The 21,271-nt window shown below is 46.3% G+C and overlaps 1 protein-coding gene across 1 annotated transcript; it reads right to left on the reverse strand.

The window, feature by feature from the left end:
* Nucleotides 1–1,428: 1,428 nt before the first annotated feature.
* Nucleotides 1,429–20,617, reverse strand: DHX37 (DEAH-box helicase 37). Its single transcript, XM_054173042.1, has 27 exons — nucleotides 20,507–20,617; nucleotides 19,203–19,372; nucleotides 18,011–18,123; nucleotides 16,819–17,146; nucleotides 15,977–16,125; nucleotides 15,123–15,215; nucleotides 14,582–14,678; nucleotides 14,107–14,220; nucleotides 12,778–12,879; nucleotides 12,149–12,263; nucleotides 11,680–11,778; nucleotides 10,911–10,987; nucleotides 10,021–10,159; nucleotides 9,707–9,783; nucleotides 8,892–9,124; nucleotides 8,101–8,212; nucleotides 7,411–7,517; nucleotides 6,818–7,006; nucleotides 6,586–6,710; nucleotides 5,635–5,751; nucleotides 5,350–5,522; nucleotides 4,851–4,965; nucleotides 4,291–4,428; nucleotides 3,849–3,943; nucleotides 3,397–3,470; nucleotides 2,406–2,503; nucleotides 1,429–1,814 (listed from the first exon to the last, which is right to left on the reverse strand). The coding sequence occupies exons 1-27, from the start codon at nucleotides 20,610–20,612 to the stop codon at nucleotides 1,732–1,734; spliced, it is 3,438 nt and encodes a 1,145-aa protein (XP_054029017.1). The 5' UTR covers nucleotides 20,613–20,617; the 3' UTR covers nucleotides 1,429–1,731.
* Between the last annotated feature and the right edge of the window lie 654 nt (nucleotides 20,618–21,271).

Genomic DNA, 21,271 nt, shown 5'->3' on the forward strand with positions numbered 1-21,271 from the left:
CACATCCCCTCCTCAGGAAAAATCTGCCCAGAGTGCAGGTGACTTCCTGGGAGAAAACTGCTTTCCCTTGCCCAGTTTCACAAAGAAGCCTTAACCAGTAAGTAGGCTCTGATATTTTACCTTTTCCCCTTCCCTCCCCTAATAACAGGGCAGTTTGCTGCAATTCCTGTGAGAGAAAAGAACCAAGAGCTCCCAGCAACTTCCTGCCTTTGGTCAATGCTAAACACTACAGTGGTGCAGCATCTACATTATGAACACTCACCTACAACAGGCTGTTTTCCTTGCTCGAAAATGAAAGCTGATGTTTCATCAGCATTAGATGTTTTTAACACTCAATTGTGTCCTGGCCTGGAGTAGTGGGGTGCTGGCATCCATTCCTTTCTGTGCTTGGGTTGCTCCAGCTTCCTCCAGAGCATGGGAACAGCGGGATCACTGCCTACACCTTCGCACAAGCACCAGCAAATTAACACAGCATGAATGCAAGATTTGCCAAGGAGGGAAAAAGATTAGGTGGAAGGGAAGGTGAACTCAAGCTGTACATTTTGTTCTGGGACTATCACTTTCTTGCTGCAGAATGAATAGATGGAGTGGTTAAAGTTTGCCTCATTTCCTAAAAGCTGCAGCATTCCCAAAAATGATCCAGCCCAGGAGGTTCAGGATGATTCTGGAGCACCAGATGACACAGAACAAAACTGACAAACCCTGTGGCAGGAAATTAATACTCGGCCTGGTGCTGCAAGCACTTAGGAAAGATTTGAAGAAAAATTATTGGAAGCAGGATTAATTAATCCTTGATTAATTAGTCATGGCCACCTTCTAGATGCAGGAAAAGAAATACTACAGCTGTACTGGGTCTGCCTGGGCTGGTGCCAGTTTCCCCATAGCAGCCCACATACAACTGTATCTTGGATTTGTGACTACACCAGTGTTGATAACACACCCTGTTAGGGCTGTTACTGACCAGGACTTGTGCAAGTCACAGGTTTCTCTTTTTCCCCACTCTGCTTCCTCCATGAGTAGGCTGGAGGTGTGAAAGACACTGAGAGGGAAGAGCCTGGACAGCAGACCTGAGCTAGCCAAAGGACAGTGTGGGACATATAATGTAGTGCCCAGACAGCAGGTGGTTATTGTGTGGGAAGTGCTGAGGGACCATCTCTCCATCATTTGGATTTTTCCTTCTTCCCCTCTTCACTAATTAAACTACCTTTGTTTCAACCCACAAATTCTCTCACTTTTGCACTTCCTGTCCTGCCAGAAGGATAGTGTGTGAGCAAAAGGGTACTGCTCAGCTGCTGGCCAGGGTCAGCACACCACAAGAACCAAAGGTTCAGCCTGCCTTTGGATCTGCAGTCATGCCTGAGAAAGGGTTCACCCAGGTCTGAAATTCTGCTTGTTGCTGCATCCCACACCGAAAACATCTCTGCCATCCAAACCAAGAACTATACATATTTATTATCATTCACATGACTAATATAGTCCAAAGAGAAACTTCCAATAAAAATAACAATCTGTAAAATACAATGGATAAAATTATCCAAACATGAATATTACAAAATACCAGCAAAGCAGCTGGTAGGGCTTCTGGGAACACACCAAGCTTCCCAGAAAACCAGCATAACACACAGTTCATGTATAAAAAGGTACTGCTAACAGTTAGCAGGTCCATCCAAGGAAACCCAAGCTCTCCAGACATCTTGGAGAAACGGAGTCCATCAAGAACAGTTGGGCATTTCACAGTGCTACTGGTGGCCAATTCTTGGCTAGCTCATCATGCATAGCTTCGGGGATCCACTGGCGGTAGGCTGTGAGCAGATCTGTAACAGATGAGACAAGCAATTAGATAGCTACAGGACTCAAGAGAGTGGAGCAGTTTTGCTGGAAAGATGAGATCCTTTAGCATCACCACGCTCACAGGCCAAGAGCAAGAACCCACTTTCCCATCACTGAGACAGTGCTGGAGCTTGGACACCTGCATACAGACACAGAAGTACCAGGAATGGGAGAATTACTGCAAAAGCCAGCACTGCATCATGCCACCACTGCCTCTAGAAAGAATTCTTATCATCTGGTGTGGAACAAAATCCACTTTACCTAGAAAAAAATATTTTTCTGTATCCACTGACAGCTCCACCACAGCTTAATTTTTCAGAAGCCCAAACCAAACATTTCAACTGTGGTTAGAAGCACAGAAAATACAAAGAAATGTTGCTCTCCCAAGTACAGGGAACTTCAGTTCTTGACAAGAACCAACCAGGAGTACTGCTGTTTCTGCTAAGAAAACAGCAAATATTTGGAGGTTATCAAGTGAAAGAATCCCTTTTTAGAATTCTAATTCAGCAGTGCTCAAGGTACTACAAAGTCTGCACTGATGCCATGAGTAATAATTAAGCAAGGAGAAAACTTACACTTAGGGTTTTTCTTCCACGCAGCCAGCAACGCATCACGATTATCACAATTTTCAGCAACCAGAGCCTGCAGGAGGGATTCTGTCCTGGGCTGAAGTCTGCATCAGTCCAAAACAAAATGGTGCAATAAAACAATGTTTGTTAGCACAGTTTATCTGTGTTACAGCATTCAGCTTACCTGTCTGAATTCAATACTCTCAATACTTTTAAAAGGCTAACTACAGATGTGGAAAGACATGACCTCTGTGTGCAGAGACATGCCAATGGCTCAGGAAAGTTCACTAGAAGTACCACAACTTTTTGCTGCCTAAATGAGCAGCAGGTTGCTCTCACTGCTGACAGCATGAAAGCTGTCTGCCATGCAGCTGCGCAGCACATAGTAAAGCAAAAGAGAATCCATAGGCCCCATGCTCAACTCTGAACTGACTAAAACAGGAAAACAATTTGTAGGACCTTCACAAAGCATGTGTCATCTTTAACAAGGTCCTTCAAAAACCTTGCCTCTCTCAGCTCCATGAAAATTCACAGAAGCCTCAGAGAAAATTTATTTGGTAATCAGGAGAGGGCATCAGCAGGGCAGCAAGCAAAGCGACAGCTGACAGTCCCTGTGAGGGTAACAGTTCTGTAGATGTAACCAAAAGCAGGAGAGAAACAAGGTCTGTTGGAAGCACGTTCAACTGGCCAGACCACAAAGAACAGCAAGGAAATTAGAGGGGCTCATGTGACAGTTTCCTACAGATGTGAGTGATTCCTTTGTCCAAAGCAGCCCGCAGAGGTCAGTGTGGCCAGCAGGCTGCTGTGTTCTTCCACACTGCCCAATCCCCTTGAGGCACGATTTTTTTTGGTAAGAAATCTCATTTTCCTCTCCCTGCAGCTATAGCCAAGATCACTATCTAGAACACCCTTCCCAGCATTGAAATTTTTTAATCTAAAAGGAAGCTGAAAGTGTTTCGTGGAGATAACAAATCTGAGTTTGTTTATAGCAACTTACTTGGACCATGTCTTCAGCATTATGAGCGGACTGGACAGCAGACACTGGCTGTAAGAACTCAACTTTTTAATGACCTGGAAGATTTGTTATAACAAGTGTAAAATGAACAAGGGAAATTAAGTGTTCTGTGGAGACAGTCATCCATAAGCTTAGACCTCTACAGGTTCCCATCCTGTACCCTGTCCTGACTAGCTTGCCACATGACTCTTTCTTCTCAGAATGGACGTAGCATGAGCTATAGCTTTTATCCTTTGCAAAAACAGGACTTAAATTTGGAGGTCTATTTCATACAAATATTGATTTCAAATTGCTTCATATTCTTCTCCACCCCACCAACTGCAGCAGCTCCTCCAGCAGGTTATGAGGACCAGGCACAAAGAAACCACAAGGCTCATCTCATCTGAAAACTGGGCAAAACCATCAAATAAGTAAGGAAGCTGGAGCACACTCACCTTTCCTTCAAGCAGGAACCTGGCAAAGTATTTGTAGCGATCAATACCTTCTGGGTAATCAACTTCCACAGCAGGCAGCTGCCAGCTAACTCGATCTGGAAAGAGAAGATCACCCTGAGTCTCCTAAATGCTCCAAGAGGAGGGTGCATTTCCAGGGGAGATAGGACAACACAGGCATTATGAGAAGTGGAGAGGGCAGTACCACCACCCAGCCTTGCTCCTTCACAGGGGAAACACGTGGCCACTGAACACCTGTGCCAACGGGAAGATGCTGACATTTAAATACTACTAATCCCTTGAAGCTACTCAGACCACTGTGAAGCTCTCGAAACAGTCCAAGCTAAGCTTGACTTTTCTGATGGTCTTGGTAAAAGCAGCATTACAATAACTGCAGAGGAGCTCTTGGACAAAACTACCCAGTGACACTCTTCAAGACACTTACAAAAGACACTTGGTCTGTGGCATCGAACTCGGCCTCTTTCAGGGCAGTAAGATGGAGGAGGATTTTCCAGAGGCTTCCCAAAGTGGCAGTATGGTGGCAACAGGACAGGAATCCACTCAGGCTCAACTGCAGACACACCTTAGGAAGGGAAAACAGAGGCCTGAATACAGGCTTGCTGCCAAGAGGTGCCACTCACCAGCAGCCCATGGGTACAGAGCATGGTCAGGATCTCATCGCCACAGATTTACTCCCATCTCATTTTTCAGGTGAACTTCTAGGTTCCCCTGCTCAGAGACCAGCAGTAGGAAGCTACTGCTGACAAGGCTGGTACAGAGTGGCTATCTGAGAAGCTGAACTTGGCTGCAGCCAATCCTGCTAGACAAAGTCAGGCCAATATTTCCCCTGATCTAGATCCACAAAGCACAAGAATCCAAATCCCAGGAGGCACGACCACTCTGTTAGGAGCACATTCACTCACCACAGCAAGGGACAATTCTGCTGAGGCATTTCTGAACTCCTCACCACAGCTGCAGAATGAGCAGGGACCACAGCAGCCTCACCTTTCATGTACAGCTTTGTAGTCTCAACAATTTCTTGATAAACCACAAACTCTGGGAGTTGCTTGAAGAGGACTGAGCTTGGATGGATGAACACAGGGTCGTCCAGGAGAGCAGTCTTAAGAGAGCACAGAAGATTGAAGCAGAGTAAGAGGAGTTACTGGAAATCCAGCTTCTTGACTGCATTGAATTTCAGGCTCTCTCAGCTGGACATTTATATGAGTTCCTTAAGTGATGGAGGTTTTTAATAACCCCATCATTTTCTGCTTCACCATCTCTGGAGACATCTAGCACTGTGCAAGATGGACTAATGATACTTCTTAGCCCTTTCATAACAATTCCTACCTAAAGGCTGGGAAATCGCAATGCTGGACACTTCAGTTCTATTGGGAAAGCCATCACATGCAGCCCCAATGGTGCATTCAGCCAGGAGACTGGCCTCTGCACACCAGTGTCTCTCCCACACAGGAGAAGGAGAATTCAGGCAAAACAAGCCGTTTACCTTGTAGGCATTTTTCCACTTCTCATCCAGGAGCTCTTCTGCCTGAACCCTTCGGGCAATGTGATCCCCCAGCCCTGCCAGCACAATCTGTCTCAAGTATGTTGCTTGAGCTTCTGTTGGGGGTTTCATCTTCGGATCAACATAGAGACCAGCGTCAGCACAAACCGAGTTCACTGTGGGAAACAAAACAGGTGAGTTAAGATTCCATAGGAAGAAAGGTTGCAAAAAGCAGCCCAGGGGATTTCTGTCCCCACAGGCAGAATAAGCACAGCAGCTGTCACTTACCTGCAGTTGTCAGCTGCCCTCTCAAGCGCCTGACCTCCAGCAGGGCTTTGTATCGCAGTCCATTTTCCTCACAGAACTGCCGGCTGCACCCAGCGTACTCACAGGCCCCCACTGCTCCTGCAGTCAACAGTCAGGGGGAGAAAACGACTTAGCCCATCAGTTCTAATTAAACCAACTGTGGAACAGTACTGTCCTAGTCACAGAATCACAGAATCAACCAGGTTGGAAGAGACCTCCAAAATCAAGTCCAACCAATCACCCAACCCTAACCAAGCAACTAGACCATGGCACTAAGTGCCTCATCCAGTCTCTTCTTAAACACCTCCAGGGATGTCAACCCCACCAGCCCCCTGGGTGGCTCATTCCAATGGGCAATTTCTCTTTCTGTGAAGAACTTCTTTCTAAGATCAAGCCTAAACTTCCCCCTACACCGCTTGAGACTTGTTCTGGTGCTGATTGCCTGGGAGAAGAAACCAACCCCCACCTGGCTACAACCACTCTTCAGGTAGTTGTAGACAGCAGTAAGGTGCTCTGAGCCTCCTCCTCTCCAGGCTAAGCAAGCCCAGCTCCCTCAGACTCTCCTCAAAGGGCTTGTGCTCCAGACCCCTCACCTGCTTTGTTGCCCTTCTCTGGACACGTTTGAGCAACTCAACATCTTTCTTGAACTGAGTGGCCAAGAACTGGGCACAGTACTCAAGGTGTGATCTAATCAGTGCTGAGTACAGGGGCAGAATGACTTCCCTAGCCCTGTGTGTGTATCACAGCTCCCACTCGTCATAAGCCTGGGACACTTGGCAGGCTGCCCCTGAAAACACAGTGTAGAAAATACAGTGCTGGTCTTAACCCTGCAGCATAAGGATGCTTTTGGTTGTGTAGAACTGAGAGCTCAGGGTGATGGGGAAGAGAAGAGAATGGAAGTTAACAGCAGAGGGAAACTGCTGCCTGCCATACCTAACATCACCATGAGGTCTCCAAGTTTTTGCATTGGGCCCTGCCCAGCCCAGATCTTCTGCATCTGTAAAAGCCTTCCTTTCTTCCCCTTCAGTTTTGCTGTCTCTTCCTCACTTACTGCTGGCCTAAAAGAAACACCAAACACCATCAGTGAGCACTGTGATTAAATGGAGAGAGGCCTCAGCTGTAAGGTGATGCATCCTGTAAGGAGATGTCAGGCTGACTCACTCACCTGTCAAACTCTTCAAAGAGCTCCCGGACGGTCATGGCAGACACGATGGTGATGGTGTAAGGCAGGCAGTCCTGCTGCCTGCTTAGGGCCAACATCTTTGCATAGCGGGGGGCTACAGGAAAAGTGGCCATTATTCTGCCCAGGGGACTAATAGGGCAACTCAGCTTTGCTGCCAGCTGTTGCTTCAGCCTGAGGAAGGTAGAGGAAAGTCACGTAGTGAAGCAACTTCTGCACTAGAACAAGCTTGTGTTTCTGGTTTGGGCAGCCCAATTCATTTGATGTGTCTTCCTCAGAATTTGTTATGTGCTGGTCCCAAAGGCTGGGGGAAAGATTCCCCTTCCTCATGCAGCTCCCCACCTGCCCTGCATAGCACACTCCTAGCAGTCTTTCCAGCCCCCACACCCCAGGACCAGTAAGGACACAGGTTTAATCAGAGACTGCTAAAACAATTCCAGTCTCTGTACAAAAGCACACCCTCACATGCGAGGGCTGAGATGGAGAAGCAGGAAGCAGGGCAGCAGGGCCAGCTGCCTTGAAGGTGAATGCTGAGCAGCAGTGCCAAGAGGAAATTTTGGGGGCACCACAGATGTTACCTTCCTGTCATAGGGGGTTCCTTCAAGGCACCCAGGGCTATCAGCAACTCCTCAGCTGCTGCAAGCGTTTCTGCTGGAGGTGGTGTTGGAAATGGGAAGTTGATTACCTAAGAAAACCAAGAGAAAATGCCTCTCAGTACATCACTGACACAGCTCCCTGCAAAGAACAGTCTGAACACAGTTAAGTAGTCCTGGAGAGGAGCAAAACCTTCCCTACTGGTTACATATACCAAAGGAAAACATTTAGGATGTTTGCCAAGAGCGAGAGGAAAGGACAAATAATGGGAGGAAACACTTAGAACAAAAACATTAGGCAACAGGAATACCAGCAGCAGCCTCTGACCCCAGGCACCGCCTAGGGCAGACTGCTGGAAGGTCTAACTTCAAGCATTACGCTTTCTGAAAGTGCTCAGCTATCTCCAAAACACAATCCCTGTTTGGACAAGGATTTTTTCCACCATTAAGTACATAAGAAAGTTCTTATTATGTAAGCAAACATGTCTGTTAAGGCCTGATGGAATTCATAGCAGCTTCTGCAAGCTGCAGAACCAAAACTGAGTCTCAGGATCCTTATATCTAACGCAAGGCACAGCCTCAAGCAGTGATGACAAAAGACATTTGCGTTTGTTTCTGGCTCCTAGGGGCACCACTCTGATGAGTGCTGTAGCACAAAACAAATTTACACCTCACCTTTTCTATATTTAATGCTTTCATTTGCAGAATCAAGTCTTCTACTGGTCGATTTGTTATTTCTGGAGCAGAAAATTTCTCAAAGTCCATGAAGACTGCTGAGGAGTATAACCTAGTGGACCAGAAAGACTGCTTAGAGACTTAAAAGAAAGTGTAACTTAAAAGATATGCATGAAAAATTGACATGAGATTTAAAACAAAGACAGCTGTGGGTACTATTTGCATAATGGTGTAATGTTTTACATGGCTGGGGCATACCACCTTAGTCACAGAACACTGACTTGGAGTGGAATCCATGCAAATGGGCTGAAATTGGGCCAGGAGAGGTTTAGATTGGAATGATTTCTTTACTCAGAGTGGTCAGGCATTAGAACAGGCTGCCGAGAGAGGCAGTGGAGTCCCCTTCACCAGGGCTGATCAAGAAATGTGTGGCCACGGCACTGTGGGACATGGTTTAATGGCTATGGTGGTGTTAGGTTGGCAGTTGGACTCGATGATCTTAGAGGGCTTTTCCAACAGACAGTTGTATGATCCTGTGATAATCTGGCCACCAAAACAAGGGTTTCAGCAAGAGAAAGGCCCTTGAGAAGCCACACTGTCAAACCAGTACCACAGTGCCAGTTCATGTTTGGCTTCACCTGTCCAATCTGAATGAAGGGCAGACAAGCCCAGGCATTTCAAGCAGCACTAGGTCCTTGTGACAGGGGCAGCAGGACAAGGGAAGCTGTAATTCACACTGACACGTGTGGGGCGTTCGGGTCTCCTAAGCCGCTCCACGGCAGGTAGCTAACCTGTAACAGTGGCCTGGTTCTGTCCGGCCGGCCCGCCCTGCCCGCTGGTTGGCTGAGGCCTGGGATATCCAGGTGACCCTGAAAGAGGACACCCCGGTAATCCTGTCGTAGAAACGCTTCTTCACCTTTCCACAGTCAACCACGTATTTGATGCCTGGGATGGTCAGCGACGTTTCGGCCACGTTGGTGGCTACAACACACAGCCTGGTGCCAGGAGGAGGAGCCCTGAATACCTACAAGAGGCAGACAGACAAGGGACAGGTATTGCCAACAGCAGCAGAGCGACAGGCAGGCAGCTTGGATGGGTTGCAAAGGGATGACAACACATATGGCATTGCTGGTGAAACCCAAGAGTAAGACTTAACTCTTTTGTCTCCAGCTCTGGAACTCTACCCAGCTCAGCCAACCCCTCAAAAACACCCTCAGGAGCTCCAGGTGGAGCAGACACAAGTGTTGAGCCATATTTAGACACACGGCTGCCACCTCCAAAGCCCAGGAGAGAATGCAAGAGTTTGTATCAATTGCCTGTTGGCAGCGAGATCTGGACATGGCCTGGGGCCATGATGAATTTTAACATGCTGCAGGACTGTCACTTTTACTCATCTCTCCAAGCTGCAGAACTGCCACATCAGGGTGATCCCAGGCCAAGCAAGGCCTGGTCTGATTCCATCCCAGCTTGCCCACTGGGCCATTCAAATCTGCCTACTGCTGGACAGTCTGAGATGGAAATGTTAACACAAAGCACAGGTGACTTCAGACAGCAATCCCATGGATCTGTAAGGATGATTTACTCATTGTGACAATAAATCCCTTACCTTTGCTTGTTTCTCTGGTGCTAGCAAAGAATAGAGTGGGAGCACGTAGAGTGGAAGGGATGAATCAGATTTCTCATCTGTGAAAAAACCAAAGCCAATATTGTTAAACACGCAGCAAGCCAATTTCCAGGCTCAGTTCCAAAGATATTCTCACAAACAAAACTCCATTTAAAACCAGCCAAGTATTCTGTGCAAAGCTGAAGCTGTAGCTTTTACCTGGTGTTATCACACCAGTTTAGCAAGGACAACTAACTTACATCACACATTTCACAGGTGACAGGAGAAATGGAATTTTTATTTCAAAAGTGTCAAACCTTCTTCTGAGTCTCCATCACCTAAATCAAGGTCAATATCAGACCCCGCAATATCATCATCAGTATCAGCATCTCTGTCTTCATCTCCTTCATCCACTGGTACAACAGAGTAATTGTTCAGATCAATTTTGGGGAGTGTCTGAGAAAGACAAAGAAGACAAAACCCAAAACCAACAGAGCATTAAGGGGAGACACAAACAGCACCTTTCACTGCTTTGAAAGGAAAGCTGAGCTCTTACTCCATTTGCTGACCCAAGGGTGACAGAGGGATTGAGAGATTTCATTGGTATTTTAAGGCTGAGGTTCAGCATTTGGGAACTGTGAGGGTCAGGGTGGAATAACCCAAGTACTTTAAACACCATTTTCTGCCAGGCTATGCTTCTTCACTTGGAGGACAGTGGGGAAGGGTAAAACCTCTTTACTTCAGGCCCCTTCAGCTACCAGGATCCAGCATCAGTGGACAGTGTATCTCTAACCTCAAGATCTCCTGCTAACAAAGCACACACAGCACTTGGGTGGAACCCAAACACTATCCTTTGTCACAGATGTATCAGTCCCAATTTTGGGTAAGAAACAGCGAGATGATGAGAAGCCCTGGATCCATCATGTCTGGAACTCCTTCCATCACAATTTTAGTGGTGAGTACTCAGCTGAAATCAATCTCCTGCCCATAAGATCCAGGGAAACATTTCAGCACTGTGCTGCTCACAATGTAGCAGTTACCAGGGCGGGTAGTATTCCTGGATTTCCTGAGGCGATATATGTAGGCCACAAGGCTTCATGCAAGTCTGAAGCAGCCTACTGAGAAACAGCCACAGGGGCGTGCTGTTTTGCAGGGAGGTAGCTGCTCCTTCCTGTCCCTTGGACAAACTCTCCCCATCACACATTACCAGCATTTTCTTCCGCTTCCTCGATTTCTTAAATTTTCTGATTTCTTCCACTGATTCTTCTTTGGCCCCATCTGCTCCTACAAAAAAGGCCAGTGGAGCTGCTGTCAGCTGAGCATGCCTCCCCCACAGAAAAACTAAGAGGGACCAGAATCTGGTCCCACTCCCATCTTTTAGGGGATTCAAGTGTCACAGAGTGAAAAGAGCAAATAGTCACACTGAAGGCAGAGGGGACAGGAATGACACACACGTTTACAGTTGTCATTCCATTTAGGAATCATGCCGAGGATCAAAAGGAGAAGACATAGCAACTGCATGCCTTGAGGTTTGGGAGATGATTAGTTGAGCCAGATGAAAATTTGACTTTCTAAAGTCACCTTGGGATGTCCCAGTGTCCTGAAAATGAACAGTACCCACACGCAGCAGCATTCCCACTCCAGCTCACAGCTAAGAGAGTCAATGAAAAAATGCAGTGGATTCTGGAGAACACAAACTCTTTCCCCAAACTAAATCAGTCATCAAAATCATCCATAAAGAGTCCTGTCCCCAAACCCTTTTTTTCTCTCTTGTGTGTGTGGTGATATTTTTTGTTTGTTTGTTTGGGTTTTTTGATTTGGTTTGGTGGTGGTTTTGTTTTGTTTGGGGTTTTTGGTTTGTTTGTGGGTTTTTGTTAATTTTGTTTTAAACACAAGTTCTTCTTAACGTGCAAAGCAAGCTCACTTCTCAGTGGGATAAATTCAAAGCTTACCAGTCCCTTACTCTATAGCATTACCTGCAGTGTTGGTGGCTTTTTGGAATGGAAAGGCTTTTCTTAGCCTTCTACAGAGAGAGTGGACTTCTGCCTGGCCTGTTAAAAACACCAAAATCCCACCTGCAAGAGAGGACATCACTCAACCTCAGTAGGAATTTCACCTTGGAAAGCTTCAGGTTTCATTCTTGATAAAAAGACAGGTGGAATATATTGTGAAGTAACAAGGAGGAACAGGGTGTTTGACTGCATCTGTCTCCTACTATTGCCTTGAGAAACACACTAATGGAGCTGCAATTTCATTGAAGGGTAATTTTCGCAAGAAACCCCCTCTAAGTCAAAGCACAGAATATATCACTGCAGTCCTATCATCAGCTTAAAAAAACCCCTCATCCCAAAACTAAACAACACAAACTTCCCAAATAAAACAACCCAGAACACTTTAGGCATATTAAATGCAAAGAATGTGAGAGGTTCTTGGCAGTGAGCTTACCCGAGGGCAGCATTCGATGGATTTTGCAGACCTTTCTGAAGCACTCCCCACTGTAGTCATCTAAGGGAGTTTTCTTGTTAAAATGGACAGTTACAGGGAATTGCCTTGCATCTACCTAGAGAGAAAAGGAAAAGAAAAGGGTTTGTTTGCTGTTTTAACTCCAGCACAATCATCACAGCTTGCAGGGGAGAACTAGAAAATCTCATGCTGTATTTCTGTACAGTTTTGGGGTTTAGTAACCTGTGAAACACCAGACCCACAGAAGTTATCAGTGTGGTCTAGGCTGAACACCACAAACCCAAGCTAGATACCAACAATTTTCACTCTTTCAGATCACCAATTCAGACTGAGGCTTTCTAGTCCTCCTGAACTTTGACTTACAGGTTTTCAAGATAATCAGATTCTGCCAGGGCAGCTTTCTGATAAAAGCAGAAAGGAAAAGAACCAAGTACCCAAAGAAACAATAGCCTACACAAAGTAACTGTTTCTAAATTGCTATCTGAAAGATCTCAGCACCAACTGGAAAGATTAGATTGCCTCTATATTTTTTAACTGGTTGTATAAAGGAAGCCCTCCCCGTACTTTTCAGCCATTAGATTTGATGCAGGTCCCAGGGAGGAGGAGGATACCTGAATGACAGGAGGTGTGACAGAAAACAGCCTCTTGTTACTGGTGAAATCCTCCACACGAAGGGTAGCTGACATGATGATCAGCTTCAGTGGCAGTCCTTTCTGCAGGGACACAAGTGTGTTACTCTGTGCTTGAAAGCAGGTGGCAGCTCAAGCTACACAGCACACAAGCCCAGAGAGATAAGCAGGACTAGGTACAAGTTTCAGTAGCAAAACATTCAAAATCTAAGACAACAAAAGCACCGTGTCAAGAGACAGAGGATGCACACAGCTTCACATGCAATATGTCTTAAAAGTGATAAAAACAAGACAGGCAGTCCTGATGCTGACAGTGACCTGCCTCTAAACCACTCCATCCTCTCCATCTGCAATTAAAAGGAAAAGAGATGCCAAGCACCTCCCTGCAGTCCACCACTCCCCAGCATCAGTCAGGATCAAGCAGTTCATGATGTTTTGCCTCAGAATGTCTCCTGCCAAGTACTGCTGTTGATGGATTATTCCAGGGCAAAAATACACACCTTGCTTTCTAGTAGGCTGCTAATTTTCATTATGTACACTGTAAGTCTAAAATTATTTGCATGTTAACTGAACCATTATCTGTTAGTACTGCTATGTATTATTTTCCCATTGTGTTTTTTTAAAAGGCAAACAAGTTATCTGAGCTTTACTTTCTGGTGTCCATCAGAATCACAGAACCATAGAATTGTTAGGGTTGGAAGGGACTTCAAGGATCATATAGTTCCAACACCCCTGCCATGGGCAGGGACACCTCACACTACATCAGGTTGCTCAGAGCCACATCCAGCCTGGCCTTAAAAACCTCCAGGGATGAGGCTTCTACCACCTCCTTAGGCAACCTATTCCAGTGTCTCACCACCCTCACGGTGAAGAATTCCTTCCTAACATCCATCTGAATCTACCCATTTCTGGTTTTGCTCCATTTCCCCATGTCTTACCATTACCTGACACCCTAAAAAGTCCCTCCCCAGCTTTCTTGTAGGCCCTCTTCAGATATTGGAAGGCCACAATAAGGTTCCTCTGGAGCCTTTTCTTCTCCAGACTGAATAGCCCCAACTCTCTCAGTCTGTCTCCATGAGAGAGGTGCTCCAGCCCTCTGATCATCCTTGTGGCCCTTCTTTGGACACATTCCAGCATGTCCAGATCCTTCCTGTATTGGGGGCTCCGAAACTGGATGCAGTACTCCAAGTGGAGTCTCAGCAGAGAGGAGTATTTCCATCGACTTCCAACTCACAGAGTCCTTCCTCCCAGAGAGCCTCCTCACTCGAATACCCCCTCCCCAGCTCAACAGCATCCAACTGCTTCTCTTACCTTTGCACGGAGAGGCACGATGCGAGACAAGAGGCCTATTAAGATATCTGTGTACATGCTCCTTTCGTGGGCTTCATCAATAATAATGACTTTGTACTTGGAAAGCAGAAAGTCCTGAGAAGAGAAATCCATTGCACCACATGAAGCCTCACCCAAGGACACCTTTAATCAAGACAACCTACAGCTACACAAACACTGACCCCCCCACCCTCGAGGCTACAGTCTCTCCCACATATCTGAGCAGTTAATGTGTTTACCCTACATGAACCAGCCTCGTTCCTGAATCTCCTGCTTGCTCTCATTTCACACATCAAGGTAAGCTAATGTTTAGGGACTTGGACAAGACTAGAAAGGGCTGAGACAAAATACACCTCCAGTGGCGAAAGGGATTTTGCTTTGCAAGGCTGGCAACAAACCCATGCAAAGCAACAGGCCTCTCTTCCTACTTTTCATTACACCGAGGACAGCAGCTTACCTTCTGAATTTCTTTCAGCAACACACCATCCGTCATGAACTTGATTTGTGTTTCATCCGAAACGTTGCCTTCGTATCGGATTTGATAGGAAACCACTCTGAGGAAATAGCAAGGTAGCCACAAGAAAAAGCATGGGGAGAAACTGAAAATTCACATTCAGAACAGGAAGTAGCCTTCAGCCTAACTACATTAAGTCTTAATGCCAAGACACACAAAGCACACCATCAGCTCCCCAGAGCCTAGGAGAGACAGAATGCTACAAGCTGGGATATACAGCCATGTCACTCTGAATTATTTCACTGTTATGGGATGCTTTCTCATATGGAGACAAGCTAGGTCCACTTCCCACACACCATCTCCCTAAAGCTCACTCTAAAAAGTAACTTACGACCATCACAACAGAGGAGTTTGTAAGTAGCTTTCCCACAGCTCTTCACCAAAGACTAAACAAGCAAGACACAAGTCTTGATTTCAGTCTATGACATGCAGAGAACATTTCAGAGCTAGCTTCACAGCAAGTCTCAGGGCTTTTTATCCTCACCTGTGTGACAAGTTCATTTCCTTGGCGACTCGCTGGGACATGGACACTGCCGCCACACGCCGAGGCTCAGTGATCCCAATAGCACCATTTGAACTAAAGGGATGGAGGAAAGGAGGAGTTGTTTGGCTGCTTGTTTTAAAGTCAGAAACACTTAGGAAGATGACAACAGGATTGCTGATCATACAACATCCATTTTAGGTCAAGTCATAAGCAAAAGACAGAAAAGAAGCTTTGGGATTACCTTTCTTTTATACGTGTTATTGATCTGAAAATACATCTCTCACAGAAACGTTTTGTTGTCTCTGCATCCCAGCTCCTTGAACTCCAGTCCCCTTGGACAACCCTCTCACAATGGGCTTCATGTCAAAGGAGACTAAGGCTGGGACAGCAGCAACAGCACAGAAGCTGGATGCACCTTGATGCAGCTTGCAAGAAACACCTTATGAGGTGCCCAAGTCCATAAATATTACCAGTAGCACCAGGTGAGCTATGGCTCTTTAAAAAGATGTTCTTAAGAAACAGGCACATTTTCTTGCAGAGGTAAAAATGAACCTCTGAAAGCAGAGGTTAGATTATGTGAGATGGGAGACAATAAAGGCTCTCTGAGAAAAACAGGCTAGTGGCTTGGAAGGAAATTTTTTACCTTAGAGGTTTCAAGAGATTATGTGGAGAGAGTTTTGCAAGTCAGTCTCATTCCCTTCAGATTTTTTAAAAGCTCTTTCAATGTGGCCACTACCACTGCACAGAAAAGACCAGGTTCAGTTTAGCCATAGTAGAAGAAATGAAATCAGAAGTGATTGAGCTCAAGCTTGAATTTTTCCAGTTGTTTGCTGCATATAGAAGAAGCCTCATACCTGGCATAGCCAGCTTCATAGAGAAACTGAGGTACTTGTGTGGTTTTACCGCTTCCTGTCTCTCCGCATATGATCACAATGGGATTCTCATTAATGGCTTCCATGATGACTTGCTCTTCTGCAAGGATTGGAAGCTTTAGTCTTGCCTCCTGAAGAATATCAAACATATATTGTTTTGCCTCTTGTTCCCTTTTAGTTTTACCCAGGATTGAAAACTTGTTACCTTCCTCAGATTATAACACCCACAAAAAAGAATTCTGCCAGCTCTGTGACTCAAAAAGCTCTAACCCCCCTTATCTCACACCAGTATATCCAAAAGCTAGTCATCAGAGCAGCTTCCCAGAAAGCAGCTGGTGAGCCCTGCACTTTAAACTGGTGAAACTTCAGAGCCCCTTGAATTTATAATTACAGCACTTCAGGGCAAAACTCCTTTCACAACTGGCTGATTTGTGCAGACACATGCAGAGCCTTTCCCTGTTTCACAGGACACCCTATCTACAGCAAATGGAATGAGCTACCCTGCCTAAGATACAGCAAAATGTATAGATAAAAGGGACTTCACAAGATTTCCCAGCAAAGAAGACTGCTAATAGAGTCTGTATTTAAAACCAGGGACAAATGCTGATACCTCAGAACAAGACTAGTTTTCCTTCTGCTAGATAGGCCCAAAGCTCAGACATGTACCATGTCCCAGAACAAGGACCCTACATGCACACTGCTGCCATGCAGCACTAGCAAGAGACATGAGAGAATGCTACAGTGTCTGCAGTGACCCAATCTGATGAAGGACACCATCATTTCTAATCCCTGTGATAACCAGTTCACAGTTCAGAGAGCCTCACCTGAATCTCAGGAGACCTGTCCACTGGAACAAAAACTGCAGGCTTGCAGGGTGGTTTGTTGGAGGCTGCCTGGCAAAGCGGCACACTAGGACCTGCCGGCTGCTGGTTAGCCACTGCCTTCTTCACACCTTCCTCTGGCTTTTCAGCACTATTCAAATCACTGGCTGAGGACTTTTCAATTTCTTGTTTCTGCTCTTCCACCTCCTCCTCAGAGCTACTGGGTTCTTCCTCAGGCTCCAATTCTGAATCTGAGCTGTGTCTTCTCTTGTTTGCACCGCTGACGCTCTTGATCTTTTCAGGTACAGTAGTCTCTGGCTCCTGCATCACCCTAGAACAAAGTATCACTGTGTGAAATATGCTGTGGTCAATGTTCTCCTGGACCTCAAGCCAGACACGTCTTCCACACGAAAGGCCACATCATCGAAAGTCACTGCCTGAATCTGAACCCAGCTGTCACTCAGATAGGGAAAACTTCCACATCTTGGGTGCTGTGCAGCACAACGAGATGCTGCCCAGACATGTTAACCCAGTTCTCCAAGAATTCCATTCTGGGAGGTTTTCACAACTCTGCTAGGTAAAGCCCCAGCTGACCCCACTGCTGGATTTGTCCCTAAGCATGCTCTATACTGGTATTTATTCATTTCTTCAGAAGATATCTCTGGAGTTTCATTGATTTCAACACCTGATAAAATGCAGCTCTTGGTAAATCCAGTAAGGATGGGCTGCATCAGTTGATGTTTTCCAATACAACAACAAAGTAAATCCATCCATCACGTAGTTTAGCATAATTTGTAAGAGTATGCAGGTGCAATTGTCACCCACCTCATCCCTCATGAACCAGAATTATTTAGGTTGAAAAAGACCTTCAGGATCATAGAATGCACTAGGTTGGAAGAGACCTCAAGAGGTCATCTAATCCACCCTCTGCCAACCATTATGACAGGGAAGGCCACATTAACTTAAATAACATCTTCTGAAGGGGACAACAGTGAAACAAGACAATAACAACCACATTATCAGTTAAAAATAACTCGTTTAACTCCATCCATTCTAAAGAATCTATGCAGTAAGAATAAAAAAATATAAATCAAGAAAAAAAAACCAAAACACAACCCAACCCAAAGTCAGGAAAGTTGCCAAGATTTTAACCAGACTGATAAAGCAGAATGGTTCTTCCCAATAAACACTTTACCTTTTGGTCTGATACATGCGCTCCCCAACACCCAGTTTGGAAGTAGTGTAGAGAAGTTTCATTTCTGCCTCAGAAGCTTGGACCTCATTCAACTTGCTCAGCAACTCAGCTCGCTGTTTGGGAAGAACAACCAAAATCAGTGCTAATTGCCACCATGGAATAATGTCATTTCCAGATTGGTGCTTCAGTTCTAAAGGCTGTGCCCTGGTAGCTCTTGCTGTCAAGCTGTAAAGATGTTTACTGCTGCTGTTCACCCCTCAATGAAGATTTCAGCCCTGCACAACACCAAAACTAGAAAGGCAGAGTTGACCCCTTATGGCAGCAACAAAAAACTCAGCAGCACCTTTCAAAAGGCAGCAAAGAAAATGGATTTAAGCTCAAATGCTGGAGTGAGGGCTGGAGGGCTGGAGCAATGGAAGCTTCCCTTCAACTCGATCACATGGCACACAGTGCTAGCAGGAGGTCAGACAGCTGCAGTTTTAAGCAAGCTCCAAAACCAGAATCAGTTTGTCAAAAACATTATTCATACACTAAAATGATCAGGATTTTTGCCTGGAAAGCTTTCACTAAGACAGAAAAGCTCTATTTGCATAAAGAAAATAGACCAGAGCTGGAAATCCTGTATTTGGGCAGTAGCAGAGTTCAGGGTGCATCAAGGCTGGTATTTTGCAGCAGGACAAAGCTTCTCATACAACCTGTTCCAGAGAACACTTTTAAAATGGAGTATCAGTTACTCTGCTAGTGATGTACTTCACAATATGCATCGACCTGGTCAAAGAGAAAATGGGAGCCAGGACCCAGCAACAACGTAGTCCTGCATCACCCGATCCATGGAAAGGGAGAAGGCGGCTTCCAGAGTCAGACTCAAGAATCCAATGGCTTTGCCAGAGCATGCAGCAAAGGAATGACAAATGCTGCTGCAACATGAACTCTAAAACTTCAGCATCTGCATGTCCTTGAGATGCCCTGGACAGATCACATCCCAACACTGCTTGCTGGCACTGCAGTGCAGTCACCCCACCTCTGGTTTGTCACGATAGCAATGCAATTGCATTACACATTGGGGACTGCCAGTGCCAGCACAAGGGAAACCTTGACAGTTGCCTATTGGCATCAACCTTCTCCATACTTTTCTCATTTATCCTTTTAACACCAGTCACAGAGCTGGAGGTACCAGCAAGCAGCCACATACCTCTTTTTTCTTTTCCTTCTGCTCTAAAATTTTCTGCAGGTTTTTCTTCTGTTTCTTGCTCAGGGGCTTCTTTGGGCGTTGCACAACACACACTGCTTTTTTCTTCTTTGCTTTTTTTGCTGGCAGGACCAGGGCATTACTTTCATCAATTCCCTTCAGCGTTGCTTCATCTGAAAGCGTGTGTTTGATTATTCACCCATGCCAGGAGGATTATTTTCAGCACACTGCCTAACAGCCTTATCACAAACCATACCACATTTAGCTGGTTTAGACAAACACAACCCTTCTCCCCAGCCAAAAAAACCCCAATCCCACATCATCAGCAAGGGCAGACCACAAAACTGGGCACTAGATACCCTGTGCTCACTACAGCCAGGACAATTTCCCTTGACTTATGTAACAGCACTGACAAAATCTTTGCCTATTTCATTCCCAAAGGGTAGCTCAGGACATCACCCAGGACACAGCGTGCCTTGAGGTGACCCTGCTGCCTCCTGCCTCTCCCTGACATCAGTCATTTTTAATATTAAAAAGTGGTATTACTAAAGTTTGCATAATAAAAATGGTGTCCTAAACGTGGGGGGGGTTTAAAGGAACGTTGGACAATGTTAATGCTAACCATGTTTTTCATAAGTGCATTAGTAAAGAATTGCTGGGATGCAGTCATTGCTTTAAGAGCTCTTAATGCAAAGCCTGTAAAATACTTTTATTTTAATGCTTCCAATAAAGGTATAGTAAGACCACAGTAAGGATGTGACAATAACTCTCAGCAGCTCTACTGTCACTTGAGCAACATCAAGATCTCAAGTGTGCAAGAACAAACATAAACGCCTGGGAATCACAGAATGCTTGGGTTGGATGCAACCTTAACGATTGTCTAGTTCCAACCCCCCTGCCATGGCCAGAGGCAAATTCTTGAATGCTTCCAGGATTGGAGCCTCCGCAACTTCTCCGGGTAACCCGCTTCAGTGCCTCATTTCCCTCATGGGAAAGATTTTGTTCCTAATGTGTAATCTCATCCATCTTCTTCCAGTTTGAAGCCATTACCCCTCGTCCTGTCACTACATGCCTCTGTAGAATTCCCTCTCCAGCTCTCCTGGAGCTGCTGGGTCTCCCCGGACCCTACACTGCTTCTGGTGTTTGCTATTTCCCAATAGCAAGAGTCATCACAAAAGCTGGGGGTTTGATTAGATGACCTTGAGAGGTCCCTCCTAACCCAAACTACTCTAGAAAGAAAAGAACCGAACGGGCCGGGGCCGGGCCGGGCGGCCGCGACACAGCATCCAGACCGGGGCCCACCGCACCTCCCAGCTCCAGCGGCAGCTCCAGCGGCTCGGCGGCGGGCGGGGGCTCCGCGGTGCCCTGCTGCAGCCGCGCCTTCCAGTTGTGCCTACGGCGAGCTCGGCCCATGGCGGCGGCGGGAAGGACGCGGCCAGGCCACACGTGCGGCTACCGGCAGCCGCCGCTTCCGGGAGCGCGCGGGCTGGCGGGAAGGGGCGGGGAGCGGCTCGTGCGCAGGCCTGGCACGGAGGCTCCGCTCTCGGGGTGGAGCTGTGCGGGAGCGCGCCGAGGTTGACCGCGGGCACGGGCGCTGCCGGCCTGTCCCGGGGCCTGGCCGAATCCAGCGCTGCCGTCGCAGGTCCCCGCTACCCGAGCCGCCCGGGTGTTTCACAGCCATCGCCAGGCCCCGGCCTGCCAGCAGTCCGGGCTGCAGCCCTCCCCTCCCGGGAGAGGTCCGGCAAAGCAAAGTCTTGAATGCAATCCATTTCTCAGTGCAAAGTTTCAGTAAACATTTATTTTATGCTTTGTCACAATACCATAGTTGATTTGTGAAATTGGTCTACAAATATTTAACTACATAGTACATTGATTGGGTGGTCAGATAAGTCATAAATAAAGGCATGTATAGCTCTGTAAAAAATAAGTCTTGATATAGTCGTAACTACTTAACAACATTATCAGTAGAATCTATGATTCCCCTATGGATCATATGGCAAAAGTCACATACATCGTCGCTTCAGATCAGATTATTTTCTAGAGAAACACAAGTGTACAAACTTAAACACTAC

The sequence above is a fragment of the Dryobates pubescens genome, chromosome 25, assembly GCF_014839835.1.
Source record: "Dryobates pubescens isolate bDryPub1 chromosome 25, bDryPub1.pri, whole genome shotgun sequence".
NCBI classification, from domain to species: Eukaryota; Metazoa; Chordata; class Aves; order Piciformes; family Picidae; genus Dryobates; species Dryobates pubescens.